This window comes from Macaca fascicularis, chromosome 16, assembly GCF_037993035.2.
Source record: "Macaca fascicularis isolate 582-1 chromosome 16, T2T-MFA8v1.1".
Classification (NCBI taxonomy): domain Eukaryota; kingdom Metazoa; phylum Chordata; class Mammalia; order Primates; family Cercopithecidae; genus Macaca; species Macaca fascicularis.
This window is the reverse complement of record NC_088390.1, coordinates 12,200,125-12,217,187: the sequence shown is the minus strand read 5'-3', so window position 1 is coordinate 12,217,187 and position 17,063 is coordinate 12,200,125. Positions and strand designations below refer to the sequence as shown.

The 17,063-nt window shown below is 37.8% G+C and overlaps 1 protein-coding gene across 6 annotated transcripts in view; it reads right to left on the bottom strand.

Annotated features, from left to right (window-relative positions):
* Nucleotides 1-17,063, bottom strand: part of MAP2K4 (mitogen-activated protein kinase kinase 4) — a 120,750-nt gene that overhangs the window by 4,928 nt on the left and 98,759 nt on the right. For all 6 annotated transcript variants that reach the window (XM_005582927.5, XM_005582928.5, XM_074018613.1 and 3 more), the window contains 2 exons: nucleotides 11,977-12,054; nucleotides 8,060-8,208 (listed from right to left, as the gene is read on the bottom strand). In XM_005582927.5, coding sequence (XP_005582984.1) covers nucleotides 8,060-8,208; nucleotides 11,977-12,054 — 227 coding nt within the window. The remainder of the gene's footprint in view (nucleotides 1-8,059; nucleotides 8,209-11,976; nucleotides 12,055-17,063) is intronic.

The following is a 17,063-nucleotide window of genomic DNA, read 5'->3' as shown; positions in this document are numbered from 1 at the left end:
TCACTGACACGGCGCTGCAACTCAGCTTCTTCTGCTCAATCTTGTTTCCTTCTCATTGCTAGTGTTGATCCCAAGATCACTACCTAGTCAACGTCCTACACTCTTATCTCTGTCTCAAAAGCCTGCTTTCCAGGTATCCAACTCGTGACATCCTTCTTCTGGGTTAACTCTTCTTCTTGGCCAAGTACAGCTGGCCCTTGAGCAACACAGATTTGAACTGTACAAATCCACTTATATGTGGATTTTTCTTCTGCCTCTGCCACCCGAGATAGCAAGACCAACTCCTCCTCCTCCTCAGTCTATTCAATGTGAAGACAAAGATGAAGATCTTTATGACGATCCACTTTCACTTACTGAATAATGTATTTTCTCTTCCTTATGATTTTCTTAATAATATTTTCTTTTCTCTAGCTTACTTCATTGTAACAATGCAGTATATAATACATATACAAAACGTTACGTTAATTGACTATGTTATCAGCAAGGCTTCTGGTTGACAGTAGGCTATTTGTTAGTAGTCAAGTTTTGGGGTAATCAAAAGTTATATGCAGATTTTTGACTGAAGAGGCGGTCAGCATCCCTAACCTCCACACCATTCAAGGATCAAAACAGTCTATGAATTGTAAGCTCACAGTCTTCCCATTCCTAAAAATGTCTGTATTTCTTCCTTATTGTGAATATTTGAGTGCCTGAGTATAAAACTTTAGGACCAGGTTGACAATTATTTTCCCTCAGCACTCTGGTGCTGTGACTCCACTTTTTCCTGCAACTATTGTGGCTGGGAACAAATCTGCTGTCAGTTCTATCAATCCTTAACAGATAATCTGTTTTCTCTTCCTGATATTGTTTGATAATTTTGCTTCAATGCCTAAATGATGAGAAACAAAGGTATAAGTTTATGTACCTTATACCTTTGTTTATACCTTTTTCATCATTTATGCATTGAAGCAAAATTGCACAATATCAATTAAAATTTACCTTTTAAATTTATATTTAAATTTACCTTTAAGCTTTTACCTTTGTTTATCCTACATGATAAACAGACTTCATTTTCAATCTGAAACCCTATACTAAATCAGTTTTCAAATGTTTTCTTTCCCCTATGATCTCTGTAAATATTGCTTCTCCACTTTCAGAGTTGCCTTCTCTATTTCCATTACATGCATCTTAGAACCTCTTACTTGGTATTCTATTCCGATTCTTTACTGCTTTTCATATAATCTGTGTCATGCTGGGGGAACTTCTCAGCTCCATTTTCTATTTCTCTAATTTTGCCTTCGATTATTTCCAGTCTAGAGTACATCAAGTCTGTTGTGTCTTTCATATCAACAGCTATAATTTTTCCATTTCCAATGCTTCTATTTCCAACTGCTTCATTTGTTTCTTCCTCAGTTTTAATTGAATTTATACCCTTATTTCCTTGAGCAACCTAAATATACTGATTTTCTTTTACAGCATATTTCAGACAATTTCAGATATCTATTTCAACTTAAAGTAAGTTTCTGTTCCATTTTGTTAAATGCTTTCTTAGCATTACCCTTCAGTATTTAGGAATTTTGATTTGCAGACTCATTTTGAAGTAACATGCTTACCCTCCACGCATATCCATACATTTGTTCAACAAATGTCTGAGTGCCCTACTGATCACTATGAACTGAACTGGGAGCTAGGGATACACATATAGAGCAGTTTTACAGTTGCCTCTATTTCACAGGGCCACCAGTATTGAACAGGGTCCTATAATGGACCTTTCAAGTTCCACTCCTATGTTGGTATTAGGATAATTACAGTTCCAGTCCTCTGGTTGCAAAATCGGTATCTAAAGCCTTGTTGTTGTGCAGTACCATAGCTTGCTTAAAGCTGTGGCCCAGGAAGTAACTGAAATCATTTTTTTCATTTTCCAGAATGAAAAATGACCTGGAATACAGCAAGCCCATGGCTTCAGATCTACACAGCATTTTGTAAGTATTTTTGTTGCATTTTTCACCCACACAGATATTTGCCTTCTTTGTAAAGCTGCCATACCTTTCTGGTTTTGTGTTTTTCTATTTCATCTACTGGAGCAGAAAATTATGTCAGTGTATAAACCTATGATGCTATTTGGGTGGAAATCTTAAACTATTAACATTGACTGTCTTCTGTTTCTAAATTACAGCTGACATTAATCATCTGTTATCAATAATTATATTAGCTCCCCTTAGACTAATAAGGTAGCCATTAGCAAAATTAATTCTAATAAAGTATGTATTTCCTTAGTTACATTAGCCACATTTCAAATGCTAGCAGCTACCACACTAGACAGAGCAGAATATAGGCCATTTCCATCACCTCAAAAAGTTCTACTGGGAGAGCTTCAGCTCTGTCTTCTAGCTCATTAATCTCTCTTCAACGATATCTAATCTGTTGAATCCAGCTATTGTTTTAATTTATGCTTTTTATTTCTAGAAGTTCTATTTGGTTCTTTATAAATGTGTTCCCTGCTTATATTTCTCAGCTGTCTCTTTGTTTTTCTTTACACTTATATATTTTTTGTTTCCTTTCATTCCAATATTTGAAGTCTCTGCAGATCTATTCCTACTATCCATTGTTTCTGATTCTCATTTCTTTTGTGAGTGTTGAAATTTTTTTGTGGACTACATATTCCACTTAACTTTATTTTTCGGAATCATTTAGTCCTAGGCTGAATGATTTGCTTTTGCTTCTGCCCATCAACTGGGGGCAAGAGGAGTGTATCTTTCCAACCAGGGACTTTGAAAAGTAATTTTTCTTAAAATTAAATTCTCTAAGTATTTTTACCATATACAATATGAATTTAGACAGCAAATCTACATTTGCTTGGGTTATCATAATTTACTTTGACTCTTCCTTCTCTCCCATAATTTCCCTCCCTGAATTTCAGTCAATTTCAGAGCTCCATGGATTCCTCACCAACTCTTTTACATTTTATAAGGGACTTTAGGTGGGGCACGGTGGTTCATCCCTGTAATGCCAGAACTTTGGGAGGCTGAGGCAGGCGGATCACCTGAGGTCAGGAGTTCAAGACTAGCCTGGCCAACATGGCGAAACCCTGTCTGTACTAAAAATACAAAAATTAGCTGGGCGTGGTGGTACGTGCCTGTAGTCCCAGTTACTCAGGAGGCTGAGGCAGGACAATCTCTTGAACCCAGGAGGTGAAGGCTGCAGTGAGCCAAGATCACGCCACTACACTCCAGCCTGGGCAATGGAGCCAGACTCTGTCCTAAATAAATAAATGGCACTTTAAAATGCTTATCCAGGCCAGGTACAGTGACTCATGCCTGTAATCCCAATACTCCAGGAGGCCGAGGCAGGAGGATCGCGTAAGCCTAGGAGTTTAAGACCAACCCGGTAATACAGTGAAATACAGTATCTACAAAATTTGTTTTAAGAAATTAGCCAGGTGGGCCAGGTGCAGTGGCTCACACCTATAATCCCAGCACTTTGGGAGGCTGAGGCGGGCGGATCACCTGAGGTCGGGAGCTGACCAACCTGACCAACATGGAGAAACCCCAACTCTAGTAAAAATACAAAATTAGCCAGGTGTGGTGATGCATGCCTGTAATTCAGCTACTTGGAGGCTAAGGCAGGAGAATCGCTTGAAACCGGGAGGTGGAGGTTGCGGTGAGCCGAGATTGTGCCATTGCACTCCAGCCTGGGCAACAAGAGCAAGACTCTGTCTCACAAAAAAAAAAAAAAAAAAAAAGAAATTAGCCAGGTATAGTGGCACACTGCTGTAGTCCCAGCTACTTGGGGGGCTGAGACTGGAGGATCGCCTGAGCCTGGGAAGTTGAGGTTGCAGTAAGCTGCGATCATGCCACTGCACTCCAATCTGGGTCACAGTTTAAAATGTGGGCTGAGATCTGAGGAGAGCAAAATCACTTGTTGACCATTGAACAGGCCCCAGAGACAAAAACTCCTTATCTGAGGAATTTAGAAGGGAGCAAAAACCACCCAATGACTATCAAACAGGCAATCTGGAGGCAGAATTCCTCATTTGGGGAAAATTAGAATTAGACTTCCCAGCCTGGCGCAATGGCTCATGCCTGTAATCCCAGGACTTTGGGAGGCCGAGGCAGGTGGATTACTTGAGGTCAGCAGTTCAAGACCAGCCTGGCCAATGTGGTGAAACCCCATCTCTATTAAACATACAAAAATTAGCCAGGCATGGTGGCATGTGCCTGTAGTCCCAGCTACTTGGGAGGCTGAGGCAGGAGAATAGCTTGAACCTGTGAGGTGGAGGTTGCAGTGAGCTGAGATCGCGCCACTGTACTCCCACCTAGGCGACAGAGCGAGATTCCATATGAAAAACAAAAACAAAAAAAACCAAAAAGTAATTAGACTTCCCTATTATCTAAAGCAGGCATTGGTTTCAGATTTTTTTCCCCAAAAAAACTTTATAAGTAACTAGAATTTCTATACATCTTCAGAATGCCATGTTGAAATTCACTGTGCAACACTTGCTAACTTTAAGGAAAAAATTACTACAAATGTAATCATTTATTGTGACCTACATGGATAATATGGTCTAAATTACCCTCAAGCTTTAAGGTCCATAAATACCCCTAAGGAAAAATCCACTGTGGCATGCTCAGTGCCCCGCTGCACTCTTCTGCAGCATGCTTTCTTTCTAATAAACTTTCCTTTTTCAAACCTATACTATTGTCTGTAAATTCTTTTTATCAACCCATGAGTCAACCATTTCCTAATGCCGGGGGCTCAGACACCTCAGCCGGCAAGGTCTTCCTTTTGAACCATAAGTCTTACCCTTTTTTTTTATCTTAGGAAAACTTTTAATTGAAGCAGACACACAGAAAACACAACTCCTAAGTGCAGAACTAAAATAAAAGTAACAATATTCTGACTTCCAATACCTTATATTGTTTGCTTTTAACTTTCATATAGAAATAGAACCATACATGCTGCTTTCTGTCTTACTTCTTTCACTCAACATCAGTCGTGAGATTTACTGAAGTTGCTGAGTGAAGCAACGGTTCTATCTTCTCGATGCCATATACCGCTGTATACATAATGCTACAACTTATTATCTGTTCTACCGTACAAAGAGTTTCCAATAGTAGGTTATAAATCTGCTTTTCTGGACATTCTTATATATGTCTTTTAGTGTATTTATGTCCACACTTTTGTTGGGTATATAGTTAGAACCTGAATTGCTGAACCATGGTGTATACATCAACCATATTAGATCAGCTATACTGGATTACTGCTTGTTTTTCACGGGAACTGTACTAATTTATACTCCTGCAAGTTATGTATGAGACTTTCAGTTGCTTCAGATCCTCATCAATACTTGCTACTGTCAGTATTTTAAACTGTGGTCATTCTGGTGATTATAGTGGTATTTCATTGTAGTTTTGACCTGCATTTCCCCTGATTACTAATAATGCAGAATGAAGGCAGCACACTGAATATGTTTACTGGCCTCTTGAATATTTTAAGTGCCTTTCAAGTATTTTGTTATTTTTGGTTGTTATTTTTCATAAGTGTTCTACATTTTTAAGTATTCTTTACATATTCTGTGTAAGTCCTTTGTTGAATATAGGTATGAAAAATAACTCCTAATGTGTGGCTTGGCATGTCATTCAGCGCTGTCTTTTTAATCAATGGAAGTTCCTAATTTTAATGAAATCCAATTTTATCAATCTTTCTCTACGTTCTGTTTCAGAAACCTTTACCCAAATGTAATGAAAATATTCTCCCATATTATCCTCTATGTGCTTTTAATTTACATAACTGAAGAAATTCAGTTTGGCAAAAACCATTCAAGAAGAGGGAAGTCATAAGAAATCTGGCCACAGCGAGCCAGGTGCAGTGGCTCATGTCTGTAATGCCAGCGCTCTGGGAGGTCAAGGTGGGCGGATCACGAGGTCAGAAGTTCGAGACCAGCCTGGCCAACACGGTGAAAACCGTCTCTACTAAAAAAAAATAGTAACAATAATACAAAAAATTAGCCGGGTGCGGTGGCAGGTGCCTGTAATCCCAGCAGTACTCAGGAGACTGAGGCAGGAGAATCATTTGAACCCAGGAGGTGGAGGCTGCAGTAAGCGGAGACCACGTCATTACACTCCAACCTGGGTAATTGAGTGAGACTCCATCTCAGAAAAAAAAAAAGAAATGTGGCCAGAGCAATAAACTAAGTCCAGATCATTATGGGTTCTGAAAGCCTAAATTAATTAATTTTAAGGATAAGATGAAGTTTCTAGAATAATATTTCTCAATTTTTTTTTCATTACTTATCCTCCCCATCATGAAATTTAAATACGACAGATATAGTGATATCTGTTTATATTCTATGGCCCTTTGCAGGACTAAAAACCATTATACAATCCAAGATTTTCATTTCTCCAAAATCAATTTTTGCCTCCTTAGGGTCAATATCACCCTGTTAAGAATGCATACTTTAGACAGAGAAGTAACATGATCAGATATACATCATAAAAAATTCAACTCTAATAAAAAGGGGAATAATTTGGAATAAGGCAATATTGGATTATGAGAAATCTGAATGATCCAGGTCAGAGATTACAGGCAATGTCCAAGACAAAGAGTGACAGAAAGAATGGACAAATACGGAGAGCTAATATGAGCATATTATAAACATAAGTATCCTTCAATGTAGACGTTAACGATTTGCAATGACATGGAACTATGAACCTACTCAGGGAAAACAATGAGACTCTAATGTCTAAAACTGTCACTCTACTATGGCATCAAGGGAAACAGAAATAAACATGTACAAGTACCAATACATACAGAACAAAACCAATAAAGATATCAAGGAATTAAAAAGAAAGCAACCATGATGGAAGGCTCACAGGTGATCATTTTAGATATTATACTCTAAGACTTATACAGATCCTTTTAAGCAAATATTTCATAAAAATGAAATACATAAAATGATCACATTTATGCAATTATAAACTATCCATATTGTGTGCAAATTAATAAAGGATTGTGTTTTAAAAGGAGGAAGCAGCCAATTTGAGTCATCTTTATGTCCTTCTTCTACCTAGAAAATCTTGAAGTATTCCTCTCCCCTCTGAAAAATCAACACAAAAGTAGAATTTGGTTACAGAAGATGAAAGAGACTTAAAAGCTATAGTCAAACAAATATTTTTAAATTTTTCATACAGAGGAGGGCAATGTTCCCTAATATAAGTCTATAAGACCTAAAATGAGTAGAGAGAAATAGCATTCTTGGCAGGAAAAAATTATGAGAAACAAAAAGGTATTTTCAGGAATAAACAGAAGATACACAAAATGCTCTGAGGCTTTTTGTTCATACCATGTCTTACATTTAAATCATGTTGGATAAACAAAATAAATGTCAAAATATTCAAATGATAACACAGAAATATTTTATTTAAAATAGAGACTGAAACAGTATAAAGCATGATTGTATTTCTTCCATATATGCCTATGTTTATTCTTAGGTGCTGCATATACACAAATACACAACAAACTATTAGAAAGGTGGACAAACAACAACAGGTGTGGGGTTCACACCTTCCTTGGAGTAAGGTTTCAGAGAGCAAAGATATATAGTTCTACCAACTACACTTTGCATGTGGATGTGACCGTACTACATAAACCCAACTGTTTTCTATGTTATGTCAGAACACAGATCCAACCCTGAAAGTCTGATCTGGCAAGGTCTTGATTCAGTAAATGCTTCCAGGTGATTTTGGTGCAACTGCATTGTGAGAACCACATTAGAGTAAGATGATCAGTCTCACCTAGAAGTTTAACCTGGTATTTCTTGTACCAGGGTACTGGAAGTCTGGAGACAGCAGCTTCTCCACCACTCATGGCTGTTTTTCACCAATACCTGAGTAGCAGAATAAGAAGGTGATGCCTCTCCCAGCTAGCTGTAACCTTCCATACAGCCACAGTGATCCAGAGTCCCAGCTTAAAAAGCACGGTGATGTGACCAAGGGTCCCCTTCCTCCATGTGCTGCTAAGACCAAGTAAATCTCACTATTCTCACCATGCATGTTCGACCATTCATAAACCAGGTACTCACCACAAGTTGACAAAGTTGATGAAACTTGGGGAGAATTCCCTTTCCTCAGAATTACTCAGCTGCGGAGGATCTCCTTTCACGACTTGTGTTAGTTGATCAAATACACTATTCCACTTTGGATAAGGAAATCGGCCTGTGGCCAACTCATACTAAAGAGAACAAAGAGGAAAGAGCAAAATACACCAGGCATTATTTACTACTCTCCATTGGAATGGCCACGAAAAAATCTAAACTACAAGCAATACTCTTGTAAAACCTTGAATTAAACACAGGTTAGTCTGGGGAGGAATCTTTAGAATCATAAAGGCTAAGTAGAAGTTATATTTAGAAATCAAGATCATATAGAGAATTCTGAATTAACCAAATTCAAGGACTTGGAATACACAGGAACACAAAACTTAAGCCTAGACAATGTCCCTACAATGCATGCTCCAGGGCGGCCTCTGGGTCTGACTTCTTTGTGAGAAAGTCTGGAAGACTGGTTTTAGAACTATTTTAGTATAGAATATACACAACTTTTAGCCATCTTAGAGGAAGGTCTTGGTCCAGAATAGTGGTTAGATTCTTTTTTAAGGCAAAAGAACATCCAACAAACAAAAGCCCAATCTGAGCTTGGAGGAAACAATGTGCAAATCCTGCTCTACAGCTGTTCTGTAACTACTGCAATTTCAACCATAACCAAATTTTACAAGTAGTGAAGAAATCAAGTCAGGGTCAAACCCTGCACCCTGAAGCCCCAGTAAAGGGCTCTGGACAGTACTTCTAAGCCACACCAGAAGAGATCTGAAGAGTCTTACGTATGTCCCAATCCCATCAAGGGTCAAAAATATTCTCTAATAACCAGTGAATCATATTCTCATCTATCTCCCTTTCTGCTCTGAAAAACAATGAAAACCTACAAATTAGGCTGGGCGCGGTGGCTCATGCCTGTAATCCCACCACTTTGGGAGGCCAAGGCGGGTGGATCACGAGGTCAGGAGATCGAGATCATCCTGGCTAACACAGTGAAACCCCATCTCTACTAAAAAATACAAAAAAAAAAAAATTAGCCGGGCGTGGTGGCGGGCGCCTGTAGTCCCAGCTACTCTGGACACTGAGACAGGAAAATGGCATGAACCTGGGAGGCGGAGCCTGCAGTGAGCCGAGATCATGCCACTGCACTCCAGTCTGGGTGACAGAGCGAGACTCTGCCTCAAAAACAAAACAAAACAAAAAAAAAAAACACTACAAATTTTGTTTTTTTCCAAGAAACGTATCTAAATCTGCACCATCGCATAATGAATCCCATTTTACATGCACTGACAGGGGACTGACACATGAGGATGAGGCTCCAAACATATTACAGAGGAAGATGGCATACAGGAAGAGAGAGAACTCTCAGAACACTGATTCCGCTTCCTTCCTACAAGATGCCTCTGTCAGCCACTGTTGTTTCTAATTACACACATGTGTGCACAAAAGTAAGCAGGCATTCATGCATACACACAGAAAAATGTATTCCTTCAGCTGAGGTTTCTTTTTGTTAAAAGTATAAATGCTTTTCAAGATGTAAACCTTCCTGGTTATTCACAGAATTAGGAATAACTTCATTAGATTCCTTCCTGTGTTTTAATAATAGAAAGAAAAATTGGCTGCATATCATAAAATAAAGGACTTAGGATCTTAGAAATTAATTTCATACATTTCATAATTTTTATAAGATTATCCTTATGAAAAATAAATTATGAACCAACTGTAAGTACAGAATACCTTTCAAACAACAAGGTTTAGCTAAAAGTACTTAAACTTGCTAAAAAATTTTGTTAAAACCTTTCACAAAACAAAATTTTCTTTCTGTAAGAAAGTACATACTTGCTTTTAAAACGTAATTGTTTAGTCATAGATAAGTATTTCTGAATTGTAAATATCCTGTATATGCAAATAGTTGCCTCAGCTGGAAGCTCTAGGCCTTGCTGCAGTCTTTGGGACCAGCTGCCAAACCTAAAAGATGCCCAAGATCCATGTTCTCTCCTGTCTAAAGAAGAATCTCTTCTTTAGCTGGTTGGCTTCACAATGCGAAAAGATTCCAGAAGGTATTTCCTATATTTGGTCACAAAGTAAAGTAAACAAAGTCCTCTGCAGAAGTGAGCTGTCAGCCTTCAACTCTCTATACAAAAAATTCTCTAGGCCTGGCAATATGATTCATCAAGAATAACTAACAAGGGTAAGTGTTTCTGATGACAGAGAAGATCCTAGAAACATCTAACACCAATGAACACGTGAAGATTATTTAATAAGCTACAAAAAAAGCTCATTGCTCTGAACCTGTGTATTTCTGGGCTACAGAGTCTTAGGTAGTAAAAACTGAAAATTGGAGAAAATGAAAGAATAGGATTGGCCTGCCTACCTAGAGGACAGCCTCATCTAGGGATACAAAATTCACCTTCAATGTAGAAGCAGCTAAAGAAGCTACCCCAAATCAGAAAAACCCAGCAAGTCCTCGTAGAACAGCAAGCACAAGAAAACAAACCTAAGACTTCAAAACAAAATTTGGTAAAAAGGAAATGAGCAAAGATACTGCTAGAGACTGAATGTGTGTGTGTCCCCACCCCCCAACGAATTCCTATGTTGAAGCCTAATCCCTAATGCGATGGTATTTGGTGGTGGATCTTTGGGAAGTGATGGGGTCACGAGGGTGGAATCCTCATGAATCTAATCAGTGCCCTTGTTAGAAAGACCCCAGACAGCTCTCTTGTCCCTTCTACCATGTGAGACCACAACAAGAAGATGGCTTTTTATGAATCAGGAAGCAAGCCCTCACTAGCCACCAAATCTGTCAGTGCCTTGATCTTGGACTTCCCAGCCTCCGAAACTGTGAGAAATTTCTGTTCTTGATAAGATTATAGCCCAAAGGTCAGCATTTGGTTAGAGCAGCCTGAACTGATACAGATATTTTAAATGAAACCAAAATTTCAATAGAGTCCATAGGTAAGAAGGAAGAGTTTATATAATTGCGTTTGCTTGTTGCAAATTAAGTAGTTTTCTTATTAGTCTTTCTCAGTGTTGTTCTAAGGTAGAACTTTCATTTAGAATTATCACCTAGGTAGTTCTTGTCTGGTATGGTTTGGCTCTGTGTCCCCACCCAAATTTCATGTCGAATTGTAATCCCTACGTGTTGAAGGAGCGGCCTGGTGGGAGGTGACTGGGTCATGAGGGTGGTTTCTAATGCACAATCCCCCTAGTGCTGTCTCATGATAGAGTTCTCATGAGACCTGGTTGTTTAAAAGCGTCTGGCACCTTTCCCTTCGCTTTCTCTCTCCCCTGCTCCTGTATGACCTGCGTAGCTGTGAGGCAATTAAATCTCTCTTCTTCATAAATTACCCAGTCTCATGTAATTCTTTACAGTAGTGTGAGAATGGACTAATATACTGTCCCTCAAAAACTGAATTACTTTCAGCTCATTCACTTGTAATTTTTCTATTCAGTGAATAGAAAATTCCAAGTAAAACTATTTTCTACATACAAAAATATGTATAATATACGCACTATATACAGTACTACTGGACATACTACACCTTGCCTGAAAAGGGAGAAGCCGATGTGCCTTCATCAAAGAATTGACTGCAGGTAAGCTGGCTTCTCCTTTTCCAATTCTTAGTGCAGTTGCAGATAATAGTTGACTCCTATTATCTGTGGCCAAGAGATCCAGCTAAAACATTAAAGGGCTCTAGACACTTCACATAACTTCAAGGGAAATAATCAAGTCTGATTTGATTTTTAAGGTAAATAAATACATACTTTTTTTCCAGCAACTTAAAATCATAGTATCTGTGATTATAGTTCTTAATGAGGGGGGGGAAGTCTCATTAAGTTTTCTTTCACTTCTAAATTTCTTATTGTTACACTACTGTGGCAAGGTTGAATCAGCATAAACATACCAATGTGATCCCCAAACTCCAGACATCAGAGCGGACATCATATCCTTGTCGTGATGCGCTTGGGTCTATTCTTTCAGGCTGGAACATAAAGACAAGCGTTAAGTTATTAATTGCCTTACTCTCAAGGAATAAGCAAATGGAAGCAACAGCTGGGTAGATAGCCAAAATGCCAGTATATTCCTAGAGAAATCCATGTCTAGGGTCAGACTGGAAGTAATAGGAAGTCATCATTATCATAAAAACAGCAACAAAAAACTTAACGGCTACTTCCATAAAGAGAACACCAAGCAATTCATTTAACTATTCCCCCCAAAGACTCAAAGGCATTTACAAAGCTGAAGCTGAGGGAAGAGGGAGAGAAAGGAAGAAAACTTGAAAACATAAACAATTACAAGGTCGCCAGGTGCAGTGGCTCGCACCTGTAATCCCAGCACTTTGGGAGGCCAAGGCAGGCGGATCATGAGGTCAGGAGATCGAGACCATCCTGGCTAACATGGTGAAACCCCGTCTCTACCAAAAATACAAAAAACTAGCCGGGGGTGGTGGCGGGCGCCTGTAGTCCCAGCTACTAGGGAGGCTGAGGAAGGAGAATGGCGTGAACCCAGGAGGTGGAGCTTGCAGTGAGCTGATATCACGCCACTGCACTCCAGCCTAGACGACAGAGTGAGGCTCCGTCTCAAAAAAAAAAATTAAAAAATAAAAAAAATGTAAAAAAAAAAAGAATTACAAGGTCACATTTGTGGCAATGAGTGACAAACAAACAAAAAAGACTGTCTTTGATTTTTGAAAGACTTTGTTCAGCAATGAGATCACTTGGACACAGGAAGGGGAACATAGCACATGGGGGCCTATTGTGGGGAGCGGGGAGGGCGGAGGGATAGCATTAGGAGATATACCTAATGTAAATGACAAGTTAATGGGTTCAGCACACCAACATGGCACATGTATACATATGTAACAAACCTGCACGTTGTGCACATGTACCCTGGAACTTAAAGTATAAAAAAAAAAAAAAAAAAAAAGACTTTGTTCAGTGGATGAGGCCATACCACAATATATTTGAGACACAAAAGCAAAACAAGAGCTAAATTTATCACAATTATTCCACCCATACTTCACAATAAAGCTAAATTTATCACTACACATATGTGTAAAGATATTTGTCTGTTAGTCATTTGTAGCCAAATTAAACCACTACCAAGACAGTAATATATTATCCTATCATATGTCCAGTAGAAATCATTTTTAGTAATTTCTGTGAAAGGAACAGCTTTACATTTCCTTGAAATTAGGGACCATCTAAATGATGTGTCAGGGACAGGGAAGAGAGAGAGAAGGTCTCGGTGGCACAGAGTTGACAATGGATCCTTCGCCAAGTCTGAGAGTAACTGCTATTGAAAGAAATGTCCACAGAAGCATAACAGTTGACTGTATTACATTCTCTGCCTGTGAGCACCAACTACTTTAAAGACTTCTGTATATTGCTTTGAGCATGAGTACTGTGCTGCATACAATTGACTGTAAGCTATTTACTTTTTTTGTTGTACATATATGTATTTGCCTGATAAGGTACACATTAAAATCCCAGATATTCAACAAAGAGAAAAAATACTACAACCAACAACATCAAAATTAACATTTTCCCCAAACTAGTATGGAACATTCCTTAATCCTGACCACATTCTGGAGCATAAAACATACCTTGTTTTAAAAGATGGAAAGCATGCAAGGCATGTTCTCAGATCACAAAAAAAATAAATTAGAAATCAGTAGCAGGAAGATATCTGCGAAGTCCTCAAATATTTGGAGACTTAACAACACACCTCTAAATGACATATGAATCAAAAAAGTCTCAAGAAATAGTTAAAAAATTGAAGTAAATGAAAATGAAACTACAACTTATCAAAATTTGTGGGATATAGCAGAAGTAGTGCTCAGAAGAAAATTTATAATGTAAAATGAATACATTAGAAGAGAAGACATCTCAAATCAAAGCTACTTTATAGCTTAAAGAATTAGAACAAAAGAACAAATGAAAGCCAAAGCAAGCAGGAGGAAGAATGTAAGAAAAAGTAAAGTGAAGACAAGTAAAACAGGAATGAAAAACAATAGAGAAAAGTCAAGAAAACCAAAACAGTACTTTGGAAAGATCAATAAAATTGACACAACTTTGGCTAGACTGACCCACAGAAAAAGATTCCAGTTACTAAAATCAGAATGAAAGAGGGGACATTACTACTGTTCTTACAGAAATAGATGAAATAGAAGTATTTTGTGAAAATGAAAACCTACCAAAAAGAATATCAAAGTGTGAATAACCTTTAAACCATGTTACTTAATGAATGTTATTAAAAACCTGCCCAGAAAGAAAAGTCCACACCCAGATGGGCTCACTGATGAACTCTTTTCAAATATGCGAGAAGTAACACTAGTCTTACACAAAATTTTTTTTCAAAAAAGTGAGAGAGGGTATGCTTCCCAACTCATTTCATGAGGCCAGCATAACCATTTTTGAAAACCTGACGAAGTCATTACAAGATAATAGCCCTTGTACACAAAGACACAAAAGTAACAAAATAGGAGCAAATCTAATCCAGCAACATACAAACAGGTAATGTATCATAACCAAGTAGAGTTTATCTCAAGAATACGATACTAGCTTAATACTTGAAAATCAATGCAACGCACCATTATTTATAGAATGGAGGAAAATAATGTGATCATCTCAATAAATGTAGAATCAGCATCTGACAAAATTTAAAACCCACTAATAACAACAGGAGTAACAACATACTAAGAGAAGAAAACATCTTCATTTCCATAAAGGGCATCTAAAATAAGCAAGAGTTAACATCATACTTACTGGTGAAACATAGAACACTTTCTTTTTAATTAATATTAGGCGTAAGGCAAATATGTTAACTATCATTATTACTATTCAGCATTATATTGGAGGACCCAGGCAGTAGAGAAAGGCAAGGGGGAAAACAAGCATTACCTTTATTCACAGATACGGAAAATTCCTACTGAAACTAATAGTAAAACTAAACTAGCAAGGTCACAGGATCCAATGTTAACACACGCAAAGCAGCTGTATTTCTATATAATAATAGCAACATATTGGAAAATATTTTTAATTCCATTCCCAATAACAGTATTCTAAGGCAAAAAGAAATCGGACACAGGTCTCAACCAATTTAAAAGTTTATTTTGCCAAGGACAATGGACATGCCTGAGAGGGAAGTTTGTGCCTTTCTCCAAATATGATTTTGAGGGCTTCAATATTTAAAGGGGAAAAGCAGGCAGCAGGGGGAAGAGGGAGGGTGTAGTCACATTACTGAATCCGTATGTTGCAAGAGAAAAGGAGCAAGGACGGGAATAGTCGATTATGTATTTCTCTCATCCTTAGTAAGTCAGCACTTAAATAAGATAAGGTGAACAGAGTAACTACCTGTGGAGATATTTAACACTTTATCTGTAGCTATCTGCTTAAGAACAAAAAGAAAGGCAGTTTTTTTTTTTTACATCACTCAGCTTTCAGCTGAATTTTTTGTTTTGGCATAGTAAATCGGGGTCCCAAGTTTTTATTTTCCTTTCACAGTATCACAAACCATGAATTCCTTAGAAATAAATGTAAAAGGCCTTCAAAAGCTGCACACTGAAAACTACTAAACATTGCTGAGAGATGGCAAGAAGACCTAAACGAATAGAGGAACATACCAGTTTCTATTCTGCAACTGTTTTAACTGCTTTAAAAAAAGGCATGTCTGTAAACATTACAAATAGTAACCATTATGTGCTTTGCAATGTTATGCAATAAAAAGCACTCCTCTTACATGAAGAATGCATGTCTAAAAATAGTTGTAGTCTGAATCTAATCATGAGGGAACAATCAGATATTATAAGAATGCGAGACTTTCTGAAAACACTTCCAAAACCACCAATGTCACAGAAAACAAAAAGAATGATCAAGCTCAGTATATATTAAAATAAAGAATGTAACAACTAAAATCAATGTGGAATCTTAACGTGACCCTGGATTGACAGCTAAAAAATAGTTTTTTGACATATGGGAAATCTGAGTATGAACTATGTATTAGATAATATGGAATGAGTATTCCTCATCCAAAATCCTCATCCAAAATGCCTGGAACCTGAGTGTTTCGATTTCGGATTTTTTCAAATGCTGGAATATTTGCATGTACATAATATCTTGGGGATGGGATCCAAGTCTAAATGTGAAATTTATCTTTCATATACACCTATATATATAGCCCGGAGGTAATTTTATACTGTATTTTAAATAAATTTGTGCATGAAACAAAGTTTGTGTACACTGAACCACCAAAAAGCAAAAGTGTCACTATCTCAGCCACCCAGGTAGACAATCTGTGGTTGCTGGGCATCACCATCATTCTGGACTCGGAATTTACATGCTATTAATAGGAAATCATTATGTTACACTTGTTCATACATAAATACTTAACAGGAAAAAATACGATGTATCATTAATACAGTGAAAAACAATGAGTTCTGGGGAACTAAGCAGCACAGCAGCATAGCCAGAATACCCGCGTCAGCTGTTAAACAGCAGCAACAACAAACAGCCGCAGGCTTTCGGCCTCCAACGACGATGCTGTGTTTTGATTAAAAGGCTACTGGACACTGTATTTTATTTTTTTTTTTTAGGTGAGAAGAAACATCAGAGGCATCTGAGGGGCCAGAAGTAGGTCCTTTAGTAATGAGGAGGCATTCTGCTAGATGGCTTTGTAAATGTTTCCTCCCAAGTCATCTAACACATTAACAATGGTTTTTGTCTTAGAAGTCTCTCTTCAACTTTATAAACTGACACGATTTCCTGTTGTGTTATGAATGCATACTGCTCTAATCCTTTAATAAAGCCCATTACACATTTTCATCAAGAGCATTTTTTTGGGAGGGGTGGATGAGGGAGCTTGTTTCCATTTATTTTTATTTTTAGTTTTTAGTTTCTTTCCTTTTTATTTATATATGTTTTTTGAGATAAAATCTTGCTCTGTTGCCCAGGCTGGAGTGTAGTGGCACAATCTCAGCTCACTGCAACTTCT